This window comes from Pomacea canaliculata, linkage group LG9 (genome assembly GCF_003073045.1).
Source record: "Pomacea canaliculata isolate SZHN2017 linkage group LG9, ASM307304v1, whole genome shotgun sequence".
In the NCBI taxonomy this organism is placed as follows: Eukaryota; Metazoa; Mollusca; class Gastropoda; order Architaenioglossa; family Ampullariidae; genus Pomacea; species Pomacea canaliculata.
Window position 1 is genome coordinate 19,153,870 of NC_037598.1, and position 25,110 is coordinate 19,178,979.

Here is a 25,110-nt window from a genome sequence, read left to right on the forward strand (position 1 = left end):
ACATCAATTTCTGCTGTTCCTCACTCCAGCAATGAGTTCCTCTTTAGTTTCTAAGTTCACTCCACACAGGGGTTCTTTTAGCTTTGGGAATAACCAAAAATCACTTGGGGAAAGGTCTGGTGAGTAGAAAGGAGACTTCAAAACCTTCGCACCTGCAAGAGACTCCAATGGATCACTTGGTGGAGCTTGCATCAACTTGCTTCTCCTCTCCATCCTGGGAAAACTGGGGGGGGGGGAGATAATGAAAAAAATATGGAAACGCCCTAAATAATCACTCTATTGAGTCCGTATGGTCTGCACTTGCTGAAAGCGCACAAAATACTGGGGCAGAGAAATTCCCGAGACAACATCTAAGCCCAAGGCCTCTCACTGCAGTGGTGGGAAGCAAGTGTTTTAACCGCTACACTACTAGGCACCCTGGCTTCCTTGTTTTATATAAACTTAACTCTTAGCTTAATTTACAGCAGCATGTTACTTAAAAAAACACTGAAAAGTAAAATTGTCAACAGGTTTATAGAACTGCACATTCTGTCTTATAAAACAACAAAAACACAGCATCATTGAATAGTTTCAATTCTATAATACACATGTGTGTTTATTAATGTGTGTGAGCATGCTTACATGCATTCATATGAGAGTGAGAAACCCACTTCCCTCATGAAATTACAGAAAGGTATGGGTAGTCTTTTAGTTGTTAGAAATGAAATGTTGGAGACACTTATCTCAGGACCAACTTTTATGCAAGGGTGGTACCCATTTCCTTACTACCTTTCCTTTCTCAGCCCTGTAAGGGGTCAGGCACCCATTTAACAGCTGCATTAAATGGGGTAAGTTTCACCACATGGGTACCAAACTAGCAAGTGTGCACGCACCTGGCCTTGGGCACTTGCACTTTACTGCTTGGGTATTTGATCTTCCAACATGAGAGGTTTTTTAAAACTATACATGGACTCATAAAAGATGTACTTATGTATCTAAATGATTTTGTAAGTAATGACATCCACCAAAACGCTTAGACTGCTCAATGCCAGTTGTAATATAATTTTATGGAGACCATACTTTAAAAAGTTTGAAAAGATAATTTGAAAGAAATATTCCATATTAAATCTTTTATAGATGTTTTACGTCATATTTTTCATAAAGAGCCTCATGTCTAGTCAACAATGACTTAAGGAAGAAGACTGTTTACTACTTAAAGTAAGACTATAAATAGCATAGAGCATGTCTCACTTTAGGAAGCTTGATGGCCTCTGTTTACTGGGAAAAAAAAGGGAAATTAAACTGCTTGAAGGAAATATACTGCAATAGTGTTATTCCCTTTTCCAATTTTTCGAAATGTTCACCCATGTCACTGTTTCCTTTTATACTGCTGTGTTGTGTTGCTAGCAGAATGCTTTCTGATCAAAGCACCTCTATATTCAAATTGTGGAAGCAGCTTGTGCCATTTTTATTTCACCTGTGTTTGACATTTCTGTTGGCTAATCAGCTGTAAATCTGCTCACGCAGATTTTAGGTCATTGTTCAGCACATTGCTGGCACTTAATCATAAGCTATTAACTTAGCATTGTAAAGGTTTTGCTTCGTGCACAGAGAAAGGATGGATGAAAAAGCAACTTTCTGAGTAACTATATTTGGAGTACATCTTGGAAAGAAAACATGAGTAACATTTTGCTAGAAGAAAATTTTTATTTTAAACTAAAAATCTTTCACTAAGCTGAAAAGACTATGGAAAATGTGGGTGTCAATTTTTACTTGAATCTAGCGCTGAGACAGAATATAGTATACTTTACATGTATAGATGTACTATCTATGATTATAGTAGAAAGAGAAGGTAAGATGATGGCGAACTGTGTGAAAGGTTTGCTTCATATACTATAACAACAATTTGCCTAACAGTTTCAGAATGCATGAATAATACCAGCTTTTAATTAAACCAAAAAAACTGTGTGAATGTCACTCAAAACAAGTATGACAAACAATATTGATAAAAGGCTGGATTGCTGGATTATGCAATACAGACTTAATGTATCCTTTTGGATCAGAAACACCATTTTCACATGATCCATGCCATTCTTAAGGTTAGAAACAAATTTGAATGGCATTGTTTCAATAGCAAAACATAAAATTATCAAAGACTTGGTACAGGAAAACTTTTTAAAAAAGCCATCCTAAAATCATAACTAAGGCAAGCAGATCAGTGAAAACTTGTATCTACATCAAAGTGCCAACAATACTCTTTGACCACTGGGACCAAATGATGAATCAAAGTTTGGTACTTTCTGGGAGTGGTAATGGGCGCCTCTGGTCCAGGGTGGCATTTCTAGTTATGTTCCTAGCACTAAAAAGTGGTTCAGATCCTCGTCCTGAATTAGGAAGTGTCTGGGACCATATTCGATTTACAGGTGAGTTTGTAGTTGATGGCTGTGCGCTTGGAAAGGGACGGGTGCCCCTAGCATTTGTCTCCTGAGCGTACTGGGCCATTATCTCACCAGGTGGCTCTTGCCCACTGTCCTTGCACAGCCTCAAGATAAAACAAATTTTGTCAAATGACAGAAAGGTGATGATGGATGAGGGAAAGACCCATGTTGTGTTTCCATTCTCATGTTGATAAAAGACACGCTTGAAAGTGTTAGACTCTCGACTACGGTGAACTGTCCACCCATCTGCAAGCTCTGCATCCACCATGCGGAGGCCACAGTCACACATTTCTGATTCACGTAGCATCAGCTTTAGCTCATCAAGATGATCCCGGTAAGGGCGGGGTGTGGAATAATAGGGTACTTCATCCTCTAGTGGCACTTCTGGTAAGGGCTGTGGAGGGCGGCACCATCCAAGTTCACCCATTTGTTCAAATATCTTTTTGTTTTCTTTTTTCTTTTTGTACTTGTCATCCTTCTTGCTTCTTTGAGTTAGATTTAGGTATATTTGACTGAGAGGTGGGCATCACTGTTGGAGATACAGGTGCATCTTCAAAGGGATCTGTGAAATACAGGTTACTACCGTTCGGTTTTGGTGGAAGTGGTGCCCTGATTAACTGTGGCACTTCATTCACGTGTGAACCAATGCTGCTGCTGGATAAGCGACTTTCATTGCCCTCGCTATCTAGCGATGATGTTCGATGTGAACCCCCATCTGCTCCAGATATTGGTGAGAAGTCTGCGTTTCCACTCTTGACAGAGGATGACATGCCTCCTGGATTCCGAAAAGGAAGTGGGGGAATCTCTTTATTAGTTACAGAGATCGAAATAGGTTTAGATCTGGATGAGACAGAATTGCTTGCCTCTCGGTTTCTTTCAATAGGGTTCAGGAGACGTACATTTTCAATATGCTCCATGTTGGTGATAGAGTTCATAGAATAATAGCTGTACAAGTCATGGAATGTGTTGAAACAACGCTCCCTGATGACATAGTAAATCCGCCCAGTGGGACTGTTGTCGCTGTGCTCCTGGAGCACATTGACATGCCTGGCATGGGAGCCATCAATCCTAAAAAAGCAAAATAGCAAAAATATCCTTAAATTTACAATAGGAAATACAATGGAAAATAATTGCATACTAAAAATAACACACCCAGAATCAAGTCATGACAAAAACTCAATAAAAATAAGTCTTAAATTTACCACTTTCCATGTCTATTTTAAATTTAGAGTCATATCCTGCTTGGATGTCTTCCAGAAGACAAAACATAACTTAAATAATTGTGCACAATGTGAAATTTTAATAAGAGTCATTTACCACTGCCAAATATGCCCCATGTATGTCTGTATATATCCTACAAAACTGCCTGCTGCATGAAATTTGTTAAAATACAAATGAATGGCAGATTTAACCAAGCTTAACTCACCTAACTGTCAGTGCTAAGCCTCCTGGGGTGCGAGTGCTGGGTCTGAGCAAGAAAGAGCCAGGTTGCCTGCTGTTGTGTACCACATAATCTGCAGCCTGATGCAACACATTTAAAGTCTGACATAAATCAAGATCAATACACACAAAAAAATCAAAAGTAAATATTGTGACATTGTGAACAAACACTATCAAATGTGCAGAATCTCCTTCTCTTTCGTTTTTCTTTATCACACACACACATACACACAAAAGAATATAACAAACAAGACACAAAAAAGCCAAAATGTTCACTTGGATTGTACTGACAATGAAATACCGACTTCCTAACTGAAACATTGAAATAATGTGAAAAACTGAAATGACTCAATGATGAAGAAAATTTGTAAAATTAAAAAATGCACATGCATCCCCCATTTCATAAAAAAATCTGCTTTTCTCAGGAGAGAAATTTGAAATGTGAAAAATATAAATTTAGTTACTTTCATAACAAGTTTTTAGAACAACCACTACTGCAATTATTAAAAAAAAATTTTGATAGATTATCACCTCATCACTGTCTTTGAAGCAGGTGAAAAAGAATTGTAGCTGTAGGATTTCTTCATGGTACACTGGTTTCGACCTTGCCATCCCTGCATCTGAAGCTGTTTTTAGTCCACAGAAAGCAGGCTAGATGTTTCTTTTTTCTTTAAATCTGAAGCTGGAAAGATGCAAATAAAGTTGCTATCTAAAGTCTATTGTTACAGTATAAAGACACAGCAAACCAAGCTATTTTTTTTTCTTACTCATGTGGTGTGTGTGTGCATCCATGCAAGTGTACATATACACACCTGCAGTTATATGCACATGCTGGGAGATACCCTACAAACATGAATGCCTAAGTGCCTGAGTGTTTATATCTGTATGTAGTGCTGATCGTATAAACACTGCAAAGTTCAAATGTAGATATATGTTTACAGGTCAGATTCTTTTAAGTAATGATGTCATACATGTTGTATTCTACTTATATTACATGTTTAGATACAAATGATCAGAATTGCTGCTGGGTTTACTTGTGAAAGAAGTCTATAATGCAAAGTGTGAGAAAAAAACTATTTAATGAGCAAACATTAACTGTATTGTGTAATTTGTAAATATTTGACTAACATTGTTTTAAAAAACTTTCGAGGGCTTGACCTCAAAGATTTTTTGGTACATGCACACTACGGAAAAAAAAAACTTAAAAAAAAAATTCTTTGGGGAGGCTGGGAGGTGAAGACAAAAATTAAACACAGCAAGGGAGGAAATATCAAAGCTTCCTGGTTGATATAAAACTTAACAGCAGTTCTAGCATATGCAACTGAAATGTACTACTGCATAGCACATGGCAACCTTTTAAAAATGGTTTAAGAATAATGTTGGTCTCTGCTCTAAGATAAGTTTTTGTGTTTATTCTATGTCTGTTGGTGGAATGAGTGCATGTGTGTGTACTCATGTTGTCTGTGCATGCATGTGTTTCAGACAGGTCCTGTGTTTGCTGAGAAGTAATTGTTTACCCCTTAATGGAAACACCCGTCACCAAACTAACAACAAACCTCAGTGCGAGCAGTGTGATAGTCAAAGTGTGGAAGATCGATACCATTTTTTTGTAAATATGCCCTAAATATACAATTCTATGTGAGAGATATACCCCAACTCTTTTACCATAAATTCCCCTCACCCTTTAAGGTTCACCTTTTGTGTAAGAACCTTAAGGGAAAAGTAGCTATTAATGTTGCCCTCTATGTAACAGAATGTCTGAAAATGAGGATGTACATATAATTACTTAGCATTGAATGCCATTATACTGTTTATCATTTAGCTGAAACCCCAAATACAACTGAAATGTTGATCATGTACAGCCACCCACTGTAAATATGCATGTAACATACAATATAAGAGGTTGATATGAACCAAATGGTATCTTTAAAAGTGAAAATTACACGTGTAAGAACCTAGAGAGTAATTATTAGAGTTGTCCTTTACTTAAAAACAATGTTTGTAAAGGAGATATGTATGACCATGTGCATCACATGAGGTATAGGGATGAATGTCAGAATCTTGTCTGATTATTATTATTTGACTATATATTATAAACCCTTAATACAAAGAATTTATGTTTATATACAGCCACCCAATGTTAATATGTATGTAACCAACAGAATTTGATGTTAATATGGGCCAGATGGCCTCCTAAAAACTGAATAAAAATTTATTATTATTATTTTATTATCTCTGCATGTGTTTGTACATGCAGATATATAAGGTGACCAGACGTTTCGGGGGCGAAAGCGGGACACGTGCCAATGATGGTGTCGTCACCGTCAAAGAACGCCGAATCAGCGTACGGTATTCTGATTTTTAAAGACAACCGGGACATTTGATGGACTTGCCAGAAAGCGGGACATTGGGCATCCCGCCCGATGAGAAGGCGGGACACGGGGTCAAAAGCGGGACGTCTGGTCACCTTAAGATATATCTGTGTATTAACGTATTATTTGACAATGATGATAATAATTATTGAATTTTTTAGACTGTTTTCTATGTAAATGCAAGCTCAGTCTGCTGGCCTTGTAGGATTACAAAAAAACTAAATTTAACATACAACAAAGCATGCAGTCTATATCTGAGTCTAGGTATATGTGAATGTGTGCATAGATATATGCATTTATATGCATGCATGAGAGACAGGGAGATACCCCACCAACATGCATGCAACAGCATAAAGGTTAAACTGTGGCAAACAATAACATAGCAAAGATTAAGGTGGAAGCAAGGAATGAATAGAAGAGTGATCTTATAAAATGATTTTGCATACTTTGCCTTTGCTATAATATTTATTTCCTGAATTATACTAGATCAAACATAAATTATAACGAAATGGTTAATTTAGCAATAAGTCCTGATTAGTTATCTTTTCCTGATAGCTTTGCATTTATAAGATAATCATTTAAAAAAATCATGAGATAACTGCAGTCAGCGATGAATATGTTTGCAAGCATACTATTGCAATAAGAATATTGCTGCCCACCCACAATCTTTTTCCCCTTCACCTCTAATACTAAATAAAGGTGTGTGTGTGTGTGATTAATGAGGGAGAGAGAAGTGAAAACTAGACAAATGAGCCCTTGTCAATATTATTCCGATAGACACTTGACACACTGCATAACTATAGCACGTAAAACACGCATGGTTCAGTCACGTCTTTGCTAGCCGTTCAACAAATTACGAGAAATTGTGAGCCTACGTTTTACACACCAAAGACGCTTTCCTGAACATTAACCTGGTTATGCTGCTGTTGTTTGATAGCAAATTTGCAGCGTAATTATAAATTTATGCTTTTTGTTTTTCTGCCATTTATCTTAACTAATGTTGTTTGCAGAGAACTACCACAGCACCATATATCATTTATAAATCTGCTCTCGACAATCCTGAAGATCCTCGGATACCTGCAGGTCTAATTGTAGACATATATATAATCATTTCTAACTCAAACTAATTTTTAAACCAGGCACATTAATCACAATACATATTTGATAATAGCTGCCAATGCTTTACTTTGATAAATGACACAATTTCAGAAGTTCTTCATGGCACACTAGGTCACATAGGAGGATACTGTACACTGTGACTATACACTTTCATGGATAAAACAGTCAACATACCTGCAAAACTTCAGTATTGATTAGAAACCCGGCAAAGCAGGAAAAGTTTGTGTGTGAACTCCATCAACAAAAAGAAACTGTAAGGGATGAAATAACATCATGAACATCTCTCAAACTTGCAGCAACCGTCTATTTCGACAAGAACACCTACAAGGAAGTTCTGACTACTTAGTATGCACAAGGATTTAACTCCCTTGAAGAATCATCTCCCTTGATATTATCAGTTAAATTATTATTTAAAAAAAAAGTTTTGGCATGACGTCTGTGCAGTATATCTCTTGGTAACACGTGTCTTCTTCTGTCATTGTTTTCCACTTATAGCAACTATATACTTTGTCATTTGTATCGTTGCTTGCCTGTTTTCGACAATATTGATTATTTTTAGAATCCAGGTTTTCCGTAGAAAGTAACCGAAACTATTTGTATTTGTACGTGGGTTGACGAGCAGAAGCACCCACGCAGCTCTCAACCGCCTTTTTGTGACGCAATCCTGTTGTCCGACTTTCCTTCTTCCTTCTCACATAAATAGTAAACACACGATTAAAACTTAAAATAAGATGAATTACCTGTATACAATGTTGCAGAGGCGGCGATCAAAAGCAGAATACCGATCTGTCCCACTCAGGTGTCAGCACAACCGCTCTTTCATTGACCTCTAAGTACAGGTGCACACGCACTTACAACACAAGGCGAGATGTGGATCCACCCGTACGTTAGCCCCATCCACATATACAAGTGCACGTTTTATATTCACACGTCAGTACAAACAGGCCTGACGAGAAGGGTCAGGAGTCTGCTGTACCCGTGGCCGGGGCTGTAGAGGCCCGGCCTTGGTCAATGGATTTTAATTGTTTTTCCTTCTTTTCCTTTTCTTTGTCTTTTAAAGTGAGGTCTGAGGAACACCCGTTATCACTATAGGTTTTTTGTGTAATCACCTGGCCTGGGATTCTGGTATTTTACCGGCCCGTCGCGTAGCTTAGAACTGATCTCTGAGACCGGCCCGCAAAAAGAGTACTTTGACCACCCGGGTCTGCACTAATTTAAGTTTCTAATTGATACCATATTAGTGCCAGTAATACTATCGCAGCCAGCAAAAAAAAAAAAAAAAAAAAAACAACAAACACACACACACAAACAAAACCCACATTATTGCAAAAACATTTAGAAAACTCTTGTCCCACAAATAGGGTTATAAATTTATCACGGTGAGGATTTTAACTATAGATCATATATGTTTTGTTTGTTTTCCTGTATGCCGTCCATGTTTCGTTCTTGTTCTTTAGCGCTAAGAGAATATACTCCTTAGAAGGTAGAAACAATTATATCACCGTACTGTCAAGGACAGATAATATAACTGTGGTCACTTTAATTAACGAGTATAAAGCCTCGGTACGTACTATTAAAAGGTCTATATATGCTGAGCATGGGGAATCGATGGTGCTCTTGCAAGTAGGCCAAGAGCTGTGTCAAAACTATACTTTCTCTAAGATCTTTGAGAGAAAAGACAAGTTGGAAACTGGGCGAAACTGGAATATGCGACTAACACTGCGTAACGGACGAGTGAGTCTAAAAACTGTCGCCGATGATGGGCATCTGCAATCAAGCTCAATTAATGCACAATAATGATCAGATATGAGATCTTGAGAAGCATTAACTGCCTGCACTAACTGGTCATCAAGGTCGATGCATGATGTACGCAGTCCAAGATATGTGATCTCTTTCACGAGTGGCCTGCAAAACAGACTGGACAATTCGAAAAGTGTGCAGCAATTCTGATTTTTACTGTCAGGATAAGACTTGTTGTCAAATTAATGGACATTGACATCTCCAAGAAGCACTGCAGGTCCATTGAGTGCATATAATTGCTATAGTCCAGCATATATCATGAAATTCAGAGGAAAAGGTATAAGCTATATATATATAGCTGTTTAAATGTTCTTGGCACTCGATCGGAGGGGGTCTATAGATGCAGAACAGATCGATGTATCGAGCAATAGGGAGACAAAAAAGAGACTTGTACACATTCAAAAGGTGTATATGAGAACGATAAAGCAGTAGTAAAAGACGGGTATAGTTGGCAAGTGATGATTTGTAGATAATAGCAATTAATGCCTTCCCCACGTGTAGGACGTGGGAATGATTTCAGACAGTATATATAGCCCACTGGAGTGAGATCGACACACAGCAGTACGCTGTCGTCGCCTTTTGCTGTTTAAGCCACGTCTCAGTGATGAAAATATCGAGATGGCGATCTGTTACAAACTCTACAATGTCAACATGCTTATACACATCATATATACATGTGTAGGTCAGTCGCCGTAAAAGTATCTAATTTAAGGAAAAATGGGCGCTGTTATAATTAGTAATAATAAAGCTAATTTATATCGCACTTTACATGCACCACCATCAAAGACATGATCAAAGTGTTTTAATAATAACAAATAAAAGACAGAAAAACAGACATTAATTAATAACGTTGATCTAAAAATTAAAGAACCCAATAAGATCATTGCGTGCCCACGTGCGTATAGCTATAGCCATCAATACGTCATATACGTGGTCTCTTTCCTTGCCATTAAATCAAATCTTCGGTAAAAGCGGATAAAGTTTGTATATATCTACTTGTTTATATGTGTGGATTAAAAGTTATTTCACTTTGATTAGTGAAGTTATGCCTCCTCCTAATTAATTTCTGACCGAGTGTGTCGTGCAGTAAAAAGAACTCTGGGTATATATTGCGCTACCTGCAAACGGAAGCTATATAGCTATTTGTTGTTTTTAAATGTCTACGAAGTAACGTACGTCACATACAAACACTATATGATGAAAGAGCAAGATCAAAGTGCGCAAGTCAACCGAGGACGATAAAAGAGATCGCATCAAAATTCAGTTAATTATTTCGTTGCCTAATTATTGCGTAGATGATGTGGTTTGGAGTGAAATCTACTCGATCGTGGCGCGGTCCAATCTGCTGATGGTCGAATTAGCAAACGGTTAAATCTACGAAATTTGGCGAAAGTAGCAAATAAAAAGAAATCACAGATTTTAACAATCTGGTTTGAAACATTAAAAAATTTAACATCATGTATTTATATTGACATACGGATCGACTGACTATAATCGAAACCAATGTATTTCCAACGTTCGACTATTTTTTTCCCCTGGATACAAAACGGCCGCATATCGTGAATGAGGCTCTGAAACAAAATGGCGCACAGTCTGACTTGACCGACATTTGATTGGAGTGTGCGTTCTTAGTAACCAACATGAAGAAGTTTTTCAAGAGTATCAGAAAAAAATCCCAGGGCAGCAAAGGTCCACCTTCAGGTGGATCGCCAGAGTTAGGAAGTTTAAGAGGTTCCACAACTTCTCTTGTGATAGGTTATGATGTTAGAGAAAAAGAATTAAGCAAACTTCACAAAGCTGCATGGACCGGGGATTTATCAAAAGTACAGCAGCTTGCGAAAAAAGACCCTAGTCCTTTGGATAAAGAAAAAAGGTCAGTGTATAAACTCTCTGTTGGTGTGGCCATCGCTTATTGAAATCAAACTTGAAAAAGGAAGAATGAGATGACACAACGGCTGCAGAATGTTTGAAAACATGAACTGACAGGACGGATTCTGTTGGCGCTGGACCTAAAATTCTTTTCTAGTGAAATTGATAGCAAATGTTTTTTCCTATTGTAAAACATGGGCGCGCGCACACATACACACACACTTTAAAAATATATATGCACACATATGTATACAAACGTACACACACTTATTTGCAGGGTTATGGGCCTACTGTGGAAAAGATCAACATGAAAGACACATAAAGTGTCATGTTACAGTTATGTTCAGCCTACAATATTAAAGTTGCTATTAAAGACCATTAGTAACATTTTTTTCCACCCAGAAACTCATGTCTGTATTTGAGCTGTCCTAGTTGGACTATTCCAACGCCCTGTTTGTTGAGCTTCATAACAGCTCAAATATGGCATAAGATTATATTTACTCGTGTTTGGTTATAAGTATTTTTTCATTTAAAAATACTTTGTATCTATCTAAATTGTTAAAGAAATGGTATGAACATGACTTATTACCTCTTTTGAATTCTTAAACTTTGAATAACCAGACAAAATATTAGACAAGGAAATTTGGGAAGATTTATAGAGTGACTAAAATGAAAGCAAGATTTGGTTGATCTTTCTTGTACATAAATTGTTTTTTTGTTATAGCTATGTTTGTTACTAAATAAACTTGTGTGGCTCCTGCAGAATGATGTGTTTGTTTTTTTTTAAAAATTACTTTTTTACAGTGGATTTGGCTTTCATTTCAGAACTCCACTGCACTTGGCGTGTGCCCAGGGACATGCAGATATTGTACGTGAGCTTCTCGAGTGGAAGGCTAAGACTAATGTTGGTGATGCAGATTCACGTACACCCTTGATGAAGGTAGATAGTGCCACATTGCAAATCAATCATTGCTGTCAAGCTGATTATTATCATCATCTTTGCTGTCATATCATCTTAATGTGACCTTATGTTAATGTGACCTGGCTGTTGTCAACCAACAGCTGGATCCATATTCTAAGTCTAGCCGTTAGGTCGCTTTACATAAGATGTTAAGGATCTTAACCCTAGTTTATTTCCATCCATTTTCTCATGATACTGAGTCTTTTTTCTGGTTTTGCCTCTGCATTCAAGATGTGCTATTTCCATGCCAGTCTTTTGTCAAAGGCGATCCTAGGTCTGCTGGTCTTCAAATTTTAATTGCATATTGCCTTTTAATAAGTTGCCTTCCTGTACTTTGGTGGAGATTGAGAAGAGTGTGGCCTGTTGTTTTCTTTCTTTGATGGGTCCAAGTTGTAATATTGAACAGAGACTTGTATGAATCCGTGAAGTAGATAGACATAGTCTTGGAAATCTTTGCCAATGGCAGTGACCTAGTAACCTATGAGAAGCAGCAGGGATAGAAAGTCTGGTCAGCAAATAATGAAATAATAAAAAGTAGACATGCACATGCAAAGTGGAAGTAGATAGCTGAGTGGTAAGAATGTTGGCATCTAAATCCAGATGTGTGAAGGTTTTATATCCCTATAACAGTGAACTTCCCCCACATGGTGGGAATGGATACCTGACTCCGTAAAGGGCTGGGGAAAGTAAGGCAGTGGGGGAGAGGAGATGGGCATCACCCTCACTAAAAAGCTGGCCCTGAGGAAAGTGGGGTCTAACATCTTGCTTCCCATGGACAAGTATGGTTAGGGGCTTATCTTTACTCTTACTTATTTTTTAAACATATATATGCTGAGAAAGTAGATATAGACTATAATCAAAGACTGACAAGAAGACTTCAGGGGACTATCAGGCTAACAAATATCAAATTTGTATGAACCAGTTTTAGTTAAGATGATTTTAAGCAAGCAGAGTGGGATCTCATTTAATATTAGTAAAAAAGAAATGTACAAATTACTTGCAATTTACATTCAAGAAATTAACTTGTTCCTTTCTCTCATTAGGCAGTGGAATGTCGACAAGAAGAGTGTGTAGTTCTCTTGCTGCGAGAAAGGGTAGAACTTAACTCTGTAGACAAAGATGGCTGTACCTGCCTCCATATTGCTGCTAGAGATGGTCTGGCCAGGATTATTAAGCTGCTTTGTCAGGCAGGAGCAAACCTCACAATCAAAAACAAGGTAATTTTATATGCAGCCTTCTCTTCTTTCCCTTTCTTCCCCAGTGCATTCACATGCTTCTCAAACTCAAAGATTGATCAGGTGGTAATAGTTTTTTTCTGGTTATATGTTTATTGTCAAGTAGTATGAGTTGTCATCTCTAGTTTTAACCTGTCCTTATTGCTGAATAAAGGTAATTTGTTACGAAGGTCCACTTACTTCTACATCATGGGAATGTTTTCTCTGCGCTGTATGAAAAACACGGAGATCTACATGAACAGGAGGCAAGCATGTTTAAGCATTTGGAGGTTACCCTCCCCAAGGGCAGAATTTTCACAACAGCATCAGGATGGCAACAGTGGCAATGGATGGTGCAGCCATAACATTAGATTTGTTACAAAATACAATCTGTAAAAGTCCCTTGTATTACTGATCCTGCTTTATGGATCTGAAATGTGGAATCTGCTTGCCAGTAGGGAGAGGAGAATATCCAGGTATTCAAGAAAAAGTGCCTGAGGAAGCTGCTCTGGATTCGTGCGGAGAACCAATGACTTTGTACAAAGCATGGTTGTGACACTTGGAGAGACATCAGGAACCACTACCTTGCAAAGTTAAGGGGTATAATCTAGTCTGGTTTGACCATGTGACCCAGCTTGACACTTTGTCGAAGAGTGTGCTTCAATTTACCTAAAGAGGACAACTGTGTTGGCCAGAGGAAGAACTGTCTTATAAATGTGAAAGAGTGGACTGGTCCTATGCAGAACCCGCACACTGTTGCCCAAGACAGGTGTGACTTGCAGGCCTTGTCAACTGCCATGTCTATCCATGTTCTCCTCCCAGCAACCTGTACCAGTCAAGGGACAAATGAATAAATGAAAAGCAACTGACTATCAATGGTGAGGGGGGAAAATTCCATAAAAATAGGATATAGAACATAGCATTCAAAAACTTTGTGGTGCTGTATATGGCCTTGCGTTTTATTATAGAGAAAAGTTGTATAATTTTCTTTGTAGAGCTGTGATGTAGTATACAAATGTCAGCATTAATTCTGATCTTCAAATGATTTCTTGTGTGCAGGAGGGCTTGGCACCCTTACATGTAGCTGTCAAGAAAAGCAAGAGGAAGTTTGCCGCATTATTCTTGCTTCTAAAGGTCAGGTGGACATTGAAGACAACAACCTGAGGTAACATCATTTCCTGTTGGCAGATGAGTGGGCAGGTTCATGATTGACAGCTGGTTGGAATATACTGAATAAGAATGAATATATAGATTGTATATCATAGATGGCTGTGTGTGGGTGTAAGCATAATTATTAATTTTATTGAAGTATAAGTATATTATGCTGTTAGATTATTAGTTATTGACTTTGCCATTTTGTATGTGTTCTGCTTAGCAAGATTTGTAAGGTATTGTTTTTGACATTTCTGGCATAGTGCTTTATGCACCACGTTTGAATGTTCCTACATAATCTCTTGTGCAGACTGTAAACATTTACTGAAAGCTCTTGTAGTAAAAATAGAAAACTCTTATTTCAGAACGCCATTGATGTATGCTTGTCAAGATGGATCTGTGAACCTGGTGAAGCTTCTTCTGGACAATGGTGCAAGTACGGAGCTCAAAGATGCTAAAGGCAAGCTAACAATGTTAATTCTTATTCTAGGCATTACCTAAAGTGGACATGATATGAGCTTATTGTCTGCTCTGGCTACAATGGCATTTACTGCACGGTTATTCCCAAATTGAGTGCGCTGTGAATCTTGCAGGGTTTCTTATGAACTAATTTGTACATATGCAATTTATGTTTCTGAAACATTTTAAACGCCATACAGGCTTTTGTTTTTCCTTACAAAATATTAAGTGTCAGCCTCTTCTGCTCAACACTCTGTGTATGTTTTTGTCTTGTCATGATCAGGATGGACGCCAGATGACTGTGCTGTAATTCAAGGCCATCATGCCTGCTCACAACTGATAACAGACCATGTAATGAAACAGCAGCGAAACAGCACAGCAAGCACCCCCCGCAGTCTCACAGGCAGTCGATCAGCAACTCCTCGGGGGGCTTCACCATTTGCTTTCTCAGCTGCAGTTGACAAGGACAGTGTCAGTTTTGGACTTCCTGTTGCAGATGCTGGAGGTAAGGGGAATCAATCAAGTCCTTGACTAATATTTCCTGTCTTCACCTTTAGGTGTCAGATTTTGAAATGTTCTCTCTTTGTCTTTCTCCTTCTCATTCACTCTTGTTCTTTATAAAGTATTCTTAGGGAAGTTATCAAAGCACTTTTATTCTCTGAGATATCCTGCATTCTTGAATACTAACATTTTTGCTTCATAAAAGTTATAGTGCACTTCACATTTCGTTGTATGTTTATGTTGGTGATGATCAACTGATTTTTTTGCCAGCATGTTAAAAAACAAAATCTGTATGATGCTCAGGAGATGAATCTGGAGAGGAGACACTGAGCAAGGTCTCAGCTAGGGGAGCAGGATCTGATTCCTGGGGGGATGACACAGACATCAGTCTCGCTGAAGACAAAAAAAACAAGGCAAGTGTTTGCAGAATTTTGCTTAGCTTCCCAAAGACAGGCAGATTACAAGCTCTGTTAATTTATGCTCTTGGCATCTTTTTGTGTGAGTGCCTCTAATTACTTTAATGGGTGAGTGGAGGTGTTCATCTCTTCTTCTGCTTGACTTGTTTTTCATGGTACTAAACTTTTTTTTTTTTTTTTTGAAGTATAATAAAGTTATCGCTGAATTCACAACAAGTAATTCCGATGACTTATACATGACTATATTTAAAGTATTTAATACTTGATGACTTATCTACATTGCTGCTATCTGATGCAAGGATGGCTCAGGGTCAGATGTGGATGACAATGTTTTGGAGGAAGAGGTTTGTCGCAAAAATCTTAATAATGCACTTTTCCTCACTTGTGTCTTGGTGACACCATCCTTTTGTTGGGATTTTACATCTTTTGTGTTATATTTTCTGTTCACAACTTTTACTTTATGACTTAATGAAAATTAGTGGTTTCAATTGCTTTTGAGTACATAAAATACTTTGCTTTAGAACTGGCGTATTTAGAATATAAATGGTAATGAATTCTACTACTGTCATTTATTTGTGTTTTACAGTTTGTATTTCACTTCCTGTAGTTATGATTCCTTCTTTTCATTTGTGTAAGTTAGAATATAAATGGTAATGTATTTCACCTCTATCATTTATATGTGTTTTACAATTTTTATTTCATTTCTTTCCTTTTATTTGTGTTAGTTGAATGGTTTTACTGAACTTTTTGTAAATGATATACTCATTTAAAAAGACTGTTTATAATTATTTTCTTGGGAGTCATAAGTTAAAGAAGTTTTAATTGGAGGATTTTTACATGAGAGTGACTCACTGCAGTTTAGTTTGATTTAAGGTACAAGATCATTAAAAGCTTTTTTTTTTTTTGGTTGAAAACCCAGATTTTCAATTTTTGATAATAAAGTCAAGAATTGGAGCAAAGTGCTTTTTGGTGCCCTTGGCAGGTCTGCTAGGTTCTTTTTATTTTAATTTATTTTTACCCTTAGCAAAGCTTTTAGGAGAGGTATTTGGCAAATTGGCTGGCTGATTAGCTGTGATCAGAACATGACTCGAGATCCAATTTGGATCTTTACATGTTTCTGATGCATAAAATACAAAGGGTTTGTAGACTGTGGATTTTCATTATTATGAGTTTAAATGGTTAGGGGTGTTCAAATTCCTGTTCTTCCTCTCAAACCCCAAATAAAAATACCTAGAGTAGGAGGAAGGTTAAATTGTCATCAACCAGTGACAGGTTAAAAAAAAAACTACAGTAATGGATGTGTATTAACATATTATCATGATCTTTACTGTCAACATCATATCTTTGAGTCTGTTAGTGATATTTGATTAAATATAATGACAAAGTATCAGTTTTTGTACCCAGTTTATTACAGGATGTCTTTTGATCATTTGTTCCTGTCTACAGTCAGCAACACCTAAGATCAATCTTGCTAAACTGGTTGGCTACCAGCATTCAGAGAGTGATGACACAGGTACTTTTACTTGGAAAAAAATTTGCTATGGTTGTGGCTTTGCTTTTAGCTGATAAAAATATATTATGGTGCTGTAATCTTGTTCTTCAACAGAATAAACAACAATAAAGCAATAAATTCCTGTGTGATATTCTTTGAGATGGCATTGGGCTTTCTCATAATCACTAGTTGTTTTATTATTTTCTTTTGAAAAAAGATATGTTTAAAAGCTGTCATGTCCATGAAAAGTTCTTGGTCTGAGATTGTGTGGCTGTCATTATAGAGTCCCAGAAAAAATCAAAGGAAAAAGGTGTCAAAAGAGCAGTCACTGAAAAAGTAGAAACAGAAACTCAGCCCAGATTGAATACCTCCAAATCTGTGCCGACTGAAACCGCTCATGGTGGGAAGACATGGGCTGCTGATGACTCACCGCTTACACCTCGCAAATCGGTCTCTTTCAAGAGGGATAAGGAATTATCTCAAGTCCATGATATTGTGAGTTTTTAAATACCTTCCAGGGTACAAGGATAAAATTTATTTTGGTATATTTCTGGAAAATACTGATTTAGTGTACTGTTTAATTCATTAGCTATTTGCCCTTGACCTTGTACCTTGGTACCCAGATATACACAAATTTCAAACATATTCTACATAAAAAAAAATGTAAAAAAGCAATAGACATGAAAGGAGGGCCAATCAAAACTCAAATAGGCTGTTACTGATTCAATCTATCATAAAACAGTTGTAAATCAAAATGTAAATTAGGCATATCCCATGGTATTTCCACTTTGGAGATTTGATCTTCCTGTTTCTGATCACTGCAATGTCTGGTCCTTGCAAGTAAGGCAAGGGATTCTTATAATCAAACACCATGTAGAAGTGAATAAACATAATTCATTATGGGAAAAATAAATTTAATGTGTGAGGTAGATTCCGAAATGGTGAAAAATGTCACTCACCATCTTGATGTGTGCCCTAATGTCACCATCACTTTGAAAAAAAAAAAGGTACATCCAGAAAAATTCAAATCTTCAAATCAATGTCTTATTCCTGTGTTAAAGATGTAACTCCATTTTAAAAAGATTCATCTAGTTAAATGAGTGGATTTGGTCACGTTTTGCTTACACAATTTTGTGAAAATTATTGGATACTTTAGTTGCGGAAGGCGCCGACTCTATGTATAAGTGACACTGTGGCTGTGTTAAAATCTCACCACTAAAAGTAGTAATCAGAGTGCATACTACAGTATTGCTTTGATCTTTACTTAGTCAATTGGTATCAGCCAAATCTGATAACAATTACTAACAAATCTGAATGAGGAAATGACAATGTTGATAATGCTTAACATTTTTGTACTTTAGATGAACGTGAACTCTGAAGAAGAATCAGATGACGAGGCAGCTAATCCTGGTCATGTAAGAGTTCTTACAGCGTTCCTTGCATACAGCGCTGCGCCTTGTTTTCTGTCATTTGAGAGCCTTTATTTTCTTTTTTCACCTTCAAGGAAGTTTTGTCTCTCATCAAATTACGTTTGATTTACTGATTTATTATCTTTTTCTTTTCACAAAGGAACATGGTAGGTATTTCTGAAAATGTCTGTTTTTTCACTATAGCTAAAGTAAAAGGTAATATTGGAGATATACTGCACATTAACTGATTCCCAGATATTTCAATCAGATCCTTATAACTAAATGATTAAAATGTTTTTCTGATTATTGCTAACATTAACTATACTTTTTGGCTGAAAATCAGATTATTGAAATTAAAGTGTTTTCACAACAGCACTCCACTTTAGTTGCGGCAGGTGAGGCATACTTTCCTTCAACACCAGCAGGAATTCCTCCTCCTGCTTATCATTTATCACCAGACAAACAGAGAGGTTTGTTGATCTCATTTTTAACTTCTATTTTGTCTGGCATTCACTTTGACATCCTATCACATGTCTTATATGTTGTATGCATGCTTTGGCTAAGAAACTTAAAGACATAGCTGGGTTGGTTGACAAAGTTTGGCCTAAGTGATAGATACTGATGTTCTGAATTATTTCTGTTCAAAATTTTGGATTGCTAAAAGAATCATTTATTTAAAGTTGCATAAAGTTACTCAAACTAATTTTTTGAGTGGAAGGGATTCTGAGTGTCAGTAGCTATGATTTAAGCTCACCCTATAATTTGGGTTCTCTTGCCTCTTAAGAAAGTATTGGAAAAGAAAAATTATCTTACAAAAAGTCAACTGGCTGCCCCTTACCCCACTCCCATCCTCCAGCATATTCTGGAAAAAAAACATGCGTTTCATGATTTTAGCTCATGTAATTTCATATCATAGACACTGACAATGTCTTCTTTGTACAGTCTGTAGAGTGTCATGTAGGTAGTTGTTTAGAGTTCAATGCATGATGTTTGTCTTTGTTTGTTTCAACCAACAATTCAGGGCATGTGAAAGAAGGTAATTGTAGAAAGTGTGCCGTCTCTTAGCAATTTTCCTTTTTTTATGCAGTGCTTTCTGGTGTGACAGCATAGTTTTAAGCTTCATGTTTTATTTTCTTCTTTTTTACATTGTTTACAGATTATTTGATTTCCAACACTTACATCTTCATGTACGTAAAAGAAGAAATAGTAGAATTTAGAAAGCTGGTTAAAAATAGGCAAGAAGTTTTAAAAAAAAAATACCATTGTATTTATGATGGTTATTTGGAGAGGAAGGGGAGATTTTTTAAAGTTATCTTTATTTTTGTTTGTTTTACTATTTATTGCTGTACCACTTTTTTCTGGGGACAGACCTTGACCTTTCAACAGAATACTGAAACTTGGCAAGTTTAAGAAAAACAATGTTTTTTTGCATTAAAAAATTTGCATGCAGCTATGTGCACACTTATGGCTTTGACCAAACATCCACACATCAGAACTCACGTGATTGAAAGTCTACTATCAGCCTTAAAACCAATGTGTGAATTCATGCAGTAAAATATCACACAACAATAGCATGAAAAATGCATAGATTCCTTTATGTGCATGTACATACATGCATTTGTATGTGTACAACTTCATAGTACATTTGGATGTGCTTTGAAAAGCTATACACATGCATGCAAACACAAAAATGCACAGGGGGAGGGGGACTAGTGCTTTTGTTCATGAGTTTTTCATTCTAATAGTCCAACCAGTGGTAGATAATTACTCTTCCCTGACTGTACAATAATTTTTTATGCCACCGGCAGCTACAACTACTGAAATCTCAGCATGCCATTGATTGGCAGCACAAATCCATTGTCACATGTTTCTTGTTATAAAAACTATTTTGTTTGTTTAAAGCTAGCTGAATTCTTCAGACAGATAATAACTTTACACCATAATCATCATCCAGTGATTGCATTTTCATTACAAATTTTTAACAATTCTTGCTTCAGTATTGTACTGCTACTGTAGCATCTTCTGCAAGAATCTGTTGTGATGATTCAGTTGTGTATTTGAAGAACTATACAGAGGGAATTCTGCACACTGTATGCTATGCAGTCTTTTCAACAACTTTTGTGTGTTGCATGTATTTATTGTCTAAATCTGTTTTCCCTTTTTTACTCTTCTCGTATATCTTTGTCATCTGCTCCAGCCTTCTGTATAACTCTTCACACCAGGCACAAGTTTGAGAAAATGTCCTTTCCTATATTCTTGGCTTTAGTGAGGATTGAAGCATTCTTATTATTATAATCTTATTATAAACATACCAAACTAAGAGGCTATTGTAAAGTTAGAGGATACTTTTAGAACAGACAGGGCTAACTTTGAGAAGCAATTTTACTTTGTAATCATAGTACATTTAGTTATAAAATCAGACGTTGCACAACAGCAATTTTATTTAATAACTTTTTATTTCAAATTCTTTGTGAGTGAATTATATTACAATGTATATGTGCACTGGCACAGCCAACACACATTTATGGATTTATTATGTGGGAACATTGTGATTTTGCACATTTCTTATTTGCTTATAACATATCTTGCCATTCACATATTTATTTGTATGGAAAAAATATATAAAATAATCATATACTGTTTAATTTGTATCCATTAAAGCTTGTACTATTTTCCCAAAATTTGAAATCAAGCCTACATTGGAAACATTTTAAAAAAAAGATATAAGCAGATTTTTATACTAATGGAGAGTAAAGATTAGGATACAAGTTTAAGAACATTGTGATAAGCCAGTGCATTTGATCTTCTTACAAAATTGTAGACCTAGTAGGGGTTCTGTCTAATTTATGTTTGCTGATACAATATCTTTAAAAACATACTTCCTAATATTATCATCAGATAAATATTTCAAGAGAATCTGATACATTCTGGTTTATCATTATTGAACACTTAGACTTTGCCACTTCCAGCACCAAAAAATAAATAGTTGTGAGGACTTATATTTTTTTTATGTGATGTGCTCCACCTTTAAGTACATTCATTTATAAACATGCAGCATGTTCGGTCTCATTTGAATTTAGTTTAAAATAGCAGAATTTAGATATAAGCATGCTCTTGTGTATTGTAGTTGGAAGATCATGCATTAGAGTGCCCTGCATAGGTTTATGCTGTGCTTCTTTGCCTCCTCAATACATTGTTATTATCTCCCATGATGGATACAGAGTTCATGGAAGAGCTTGGATTAGGAGATGCTGATGATATCAGTGACATGAGTGAAGTCTCTGAACCCCAGCCTGCGCATTTCAGGCTGCAGTGTCCTCATGTGTGGTTTCCTCAGCTGCAGTGGTGTCAGACAGTGACTGGGACTCTACAGTGAAATCAGATTTAACTCCTAGGCCTGGGATTCTGAAAAAGTGGAGCAAGGTAGCAGTATTCTGCTTTATTATTTTGTTTCATGTATTTTAAAAAACCTTTTGTAGTTGGGGACTTTTTTACATTTTATTTCTAGTTTCTTTCATTTAGAATCTAAGTGAGCAGATAGTTTGTGAGAGACTGTATTTAAAATTCATCAGAAGCAAAAAAGAAAGGTAGGACCAAATGTTTTTGTCCTAAGGGTGATTAGTACGAAGACTTGCATGTGTGTGATTTGAATGACATTCGTTTATCAGTTAAAGATGGTGGCAGAGACAAATTAACTGATGAGGGAAAAGAAGACATTGAATGTTTGTCTTATTCCTTGTATGAGAGAGAGCGTGTAATGGATACAAAAGGAAGAAAAGGACTTTCCTAAGACAAGTGTTTGGTTTGTTAATTTTCAATTTGTATGCAGTCAAACAATCAGGATGAGGAAGATGAAAGACCTCTAAACCAAATCACTGCTAACCAAGAGGTATGATGTCTAGAATAATCCTCATCAAGTTACAGAGGTATAATGCTTATTATCAATCCCATGACATAGGAGGCTTCATGGTACTGCACGTGGTAGTCAATCAAGTCATGGAGGTATAATGATTATTATCAATCCCATGACATAGAACACTCATAGTGCTGGTGCTAGTAAATCCAATAACTGTGTTACAGTCCTGTCATGCTCCTATCTAGAGGAAAGAATGTGACGTCTGTACCTCCTACGGAAACTCACATCTTTCTCTGTCAGCTCTGTTCATCTCTTGGTTCCACCTCTCCCTAGGGAACTAAAAGTCTTGTCTCCCTTGTTAATATCTGTTTCAAAATCAAACCAGGCAGAAGCAAATCCTCAGGAAGGCATCACACATCCTCTCAATTTCTAATCATGTGTTGGCATTTGAGTTTTCCCTCTTGTGGTCTGGCTGTAGGTACATGATGTCTATATGCAGAATCAATCCTCACTGCAACTCATTCATTTTACGTGCCATTCACTTGATAAACTCTACTGACTGTCATCTTGTACTAGGCTGAGGTGGCCTGGGGTCACCAACTGTATCTGCTCTTGTTAGGAATGTGCGTGGTGGTTGGGGGGAGAGAATGTGTGTGTGAGAGAGACACTATTTCAACATGTACATTTATATTATCTCTTTTATATCATGCATATGTATATATTATTGCTAGTATCAGCCTATCTTGAATTACCACTGGGGGTCAATAAAGTTGTATTGTACATATGTTGTCCCTCTTAATCTATCAATGTTGGGTCAACCCAAAGAAGAATATCTGCAATCTAAATATCTTACATTTTCTAAAAACAACGCTAGCAGTATCATAAATAAAATAAAGATAGTGGGCTGGTTGATGTAATAATGTTTAGTTTCCATATCTATGGTTAATATAAAGCCAAAGCCTTTAATCTTGTAGAACATACATAAACATTGACTTCCATGCATGCACAAAAACATAATATCACTGTCTTCAAGGCCTTAACCATTCTTATCTTTCCAGACTTGCTGTAATTACCCAGAAATTAGGCATCTTCACTTAGCATACACTGGTTTATTTTTGAGCCCCTGTGAAGGCTTGAGAAGTGTGGTTTCCATTATTTTTAGTTATGGGTCCCACAACAGTATTTAGAATTCCTTTACTCTCACCACCCTTGGTTATGTTTTTTTGTTTCCAACATTCAAATTAAAAAACACTTTTGGTATGCTAGTGGATTTTTCCCCTTTCTATCAAACCCTTCTGTTATTTTTTAATTTACCTGTTTTTAGCTGGTTGATCACAGTGACTGGGATTCAGCAACAGCAGAAGATATCCCTCCACCATTGCCCACTTCTCCGCAGCCCAAACTTGGCAAAGTAAGAAAATAGCTCATTTTTAAGGAGAATCTTCCTGTACACTGAAAAGAACGGATGGTGTTTTTCAGAAACTTAATATTTTCCTGGTGCTGTCAAAAAATGGGTTCTAACCATTAAAGTGGGTTGTTTTTTAGGTGTCAGAATGGGAGAGTGATATAGAGGAGATGGTGATTCAACCTCTTGCCAAGCAAACACCTAGAGAGGCAAGTTGTTTTTTTTTCACATCCTTGTGTAGGATTGATGAATAAGTTATTTATTTTTTTTAAATGCATTGTTTAACTTAGCTATACAAAATTTCAAGAATTCTGTCAGGAAGGAAAAACACCAATGCATGCAGGCCAGTAAAAAGTAAGAAAAAGACGGAGGTAATGTGGGTCAACATTAAGCAAGAAGCCCCACTACAATTACATGGGGAAAGTATCACAGAGTCTGACCGTTTCACCTACCTTGAGAGCATAGAAAAATTGAGGTGCAGATGAAGATGTAAGAAGCCGAATAAACAAAGCACACCCTGCGACCTATCTGGAACTCCAAGGCTTTATCTCTACACACCAAGATCCGCATCTTCAACGAAAATTTTAAGTCAGTCCTTCTATATAAATCTGAAACATGGCGTGTGACAAACACCATCACCAACAAGATTCAGACTTTCGTCAACAGACGTCTGCGCCACTTCCTCAACATCAGGTGGCCCGAGAAGATCTCCAATATAGACCTGTGTCTCCCACAGTCAACCAAAAACCTGCCAGCCAAGACATCAAGAAGCAGAAGTGGGGCTGGATTGGTCACACCTTGCAAAAGCTGGCTGACAATTTAACAAGACAAGCTCTGGGCTGGAACCCACAGGGGAGGCGCAGGGTTGGGAGACCCAGACAGATGTGGAGGAGATCAGTCCACAGCAAGGGGAGGCCGCTGGCATGACATGGACCCAACTGGAAAGGGACGCCCAGAACCGGGTCCACTGGCATGGTGTAGTTGTGTAGTTGTGGCCCTATGCTCCACAGGGGGTGATTAGGAACAAAAGAAGAAGAATTGTTTAACTTGATCTTGTGCATGTGTGTTTGTGGTGTGCATGTATTTTGTGTGTGCATGCATGCACAAGTGTGCAAGTGTATACAAGTTTGTAACATCTTTTGTGTAAGTGATGGGAGTTTCTTTGATGTATATAATAGAGTATAATTCTTCAGTTTGTAATCATAATTTATTTTCTCAATGAAAGTTA

The 25,110-nt window shown here is 37.0% G+C and overlaps 2 protein-coding genes across 2 annotated transcripts; one reads left to right on the top strand and one right to left on the bottom strand.

Moving 5' to 3' along the window:
• Nucleotides 1-2,852: 2,852 nt before the first annotated feature.
• Nucleotides 2,853-8,211, bottom strand: LOC112571822. The gene is made up of 5 exons (XM_025251130.1): nt 8,089-8,211; nt 7,523-7,599; nt 4,389-4,539; nt 3,844-3,938; nt 2,853-3,485 (listed from the first exon to the last, which is right to left on the bottom strand). The coding sequence occupies exons 3-5, from the start codon at nt 4,467-4,469 to the stop codon at nt 2,888-2,890; spliced, it is 774 nt and encodes a 257-aa protein (XP_025106915.1). The 5' UTR covers nt 4,470-4,539; nt 7,523-7,599; nt 8,089-8,211; the 3' UTR covers nt 2,853-2,887.
• Nucleotides 8,212-10,788: 2,577 nt separating this feature from the next.
• On the top strand, nt 10,789-24,097 carry LOC112572224 (POTE ankyrin domain family member G-like). The gene is made up of 18 exons (XM_025251797.1): nt 10,789-11,021; nt 11,843-11,957; nt 13,022-13,133; nt 13,166-13,195; nt 14,252-14,357; nt 14,710-14,804; nt 15,087-15,308; nt 15,608-15,717; nt 16,020-16,064; nt 17,167-17,233; nt 17,496-17,707; nt 18,574-18,627; nt 18,995-19,091; nt 19,643-19,657; nt 21,843-22,044; nt 22,451-22,510; nt 23,802-23,888; nt 24,023-24,097. The coding sequence occupies exons 1-15, from the start codon at nt 10,789-10,791 to the stop codon at nt 21,995-21,997; spliced, it is 1,668 nt and encodes a 555-aa protein (XP_025107582.1). The 3' UTR covers nt 21,998-22,044; nt 22,451-22,510; nt 23,802-23,888; nt 24,023-24,097.
• Nucleotides 24,098-25,110: the final 1,013 nt, after the last annotated feature.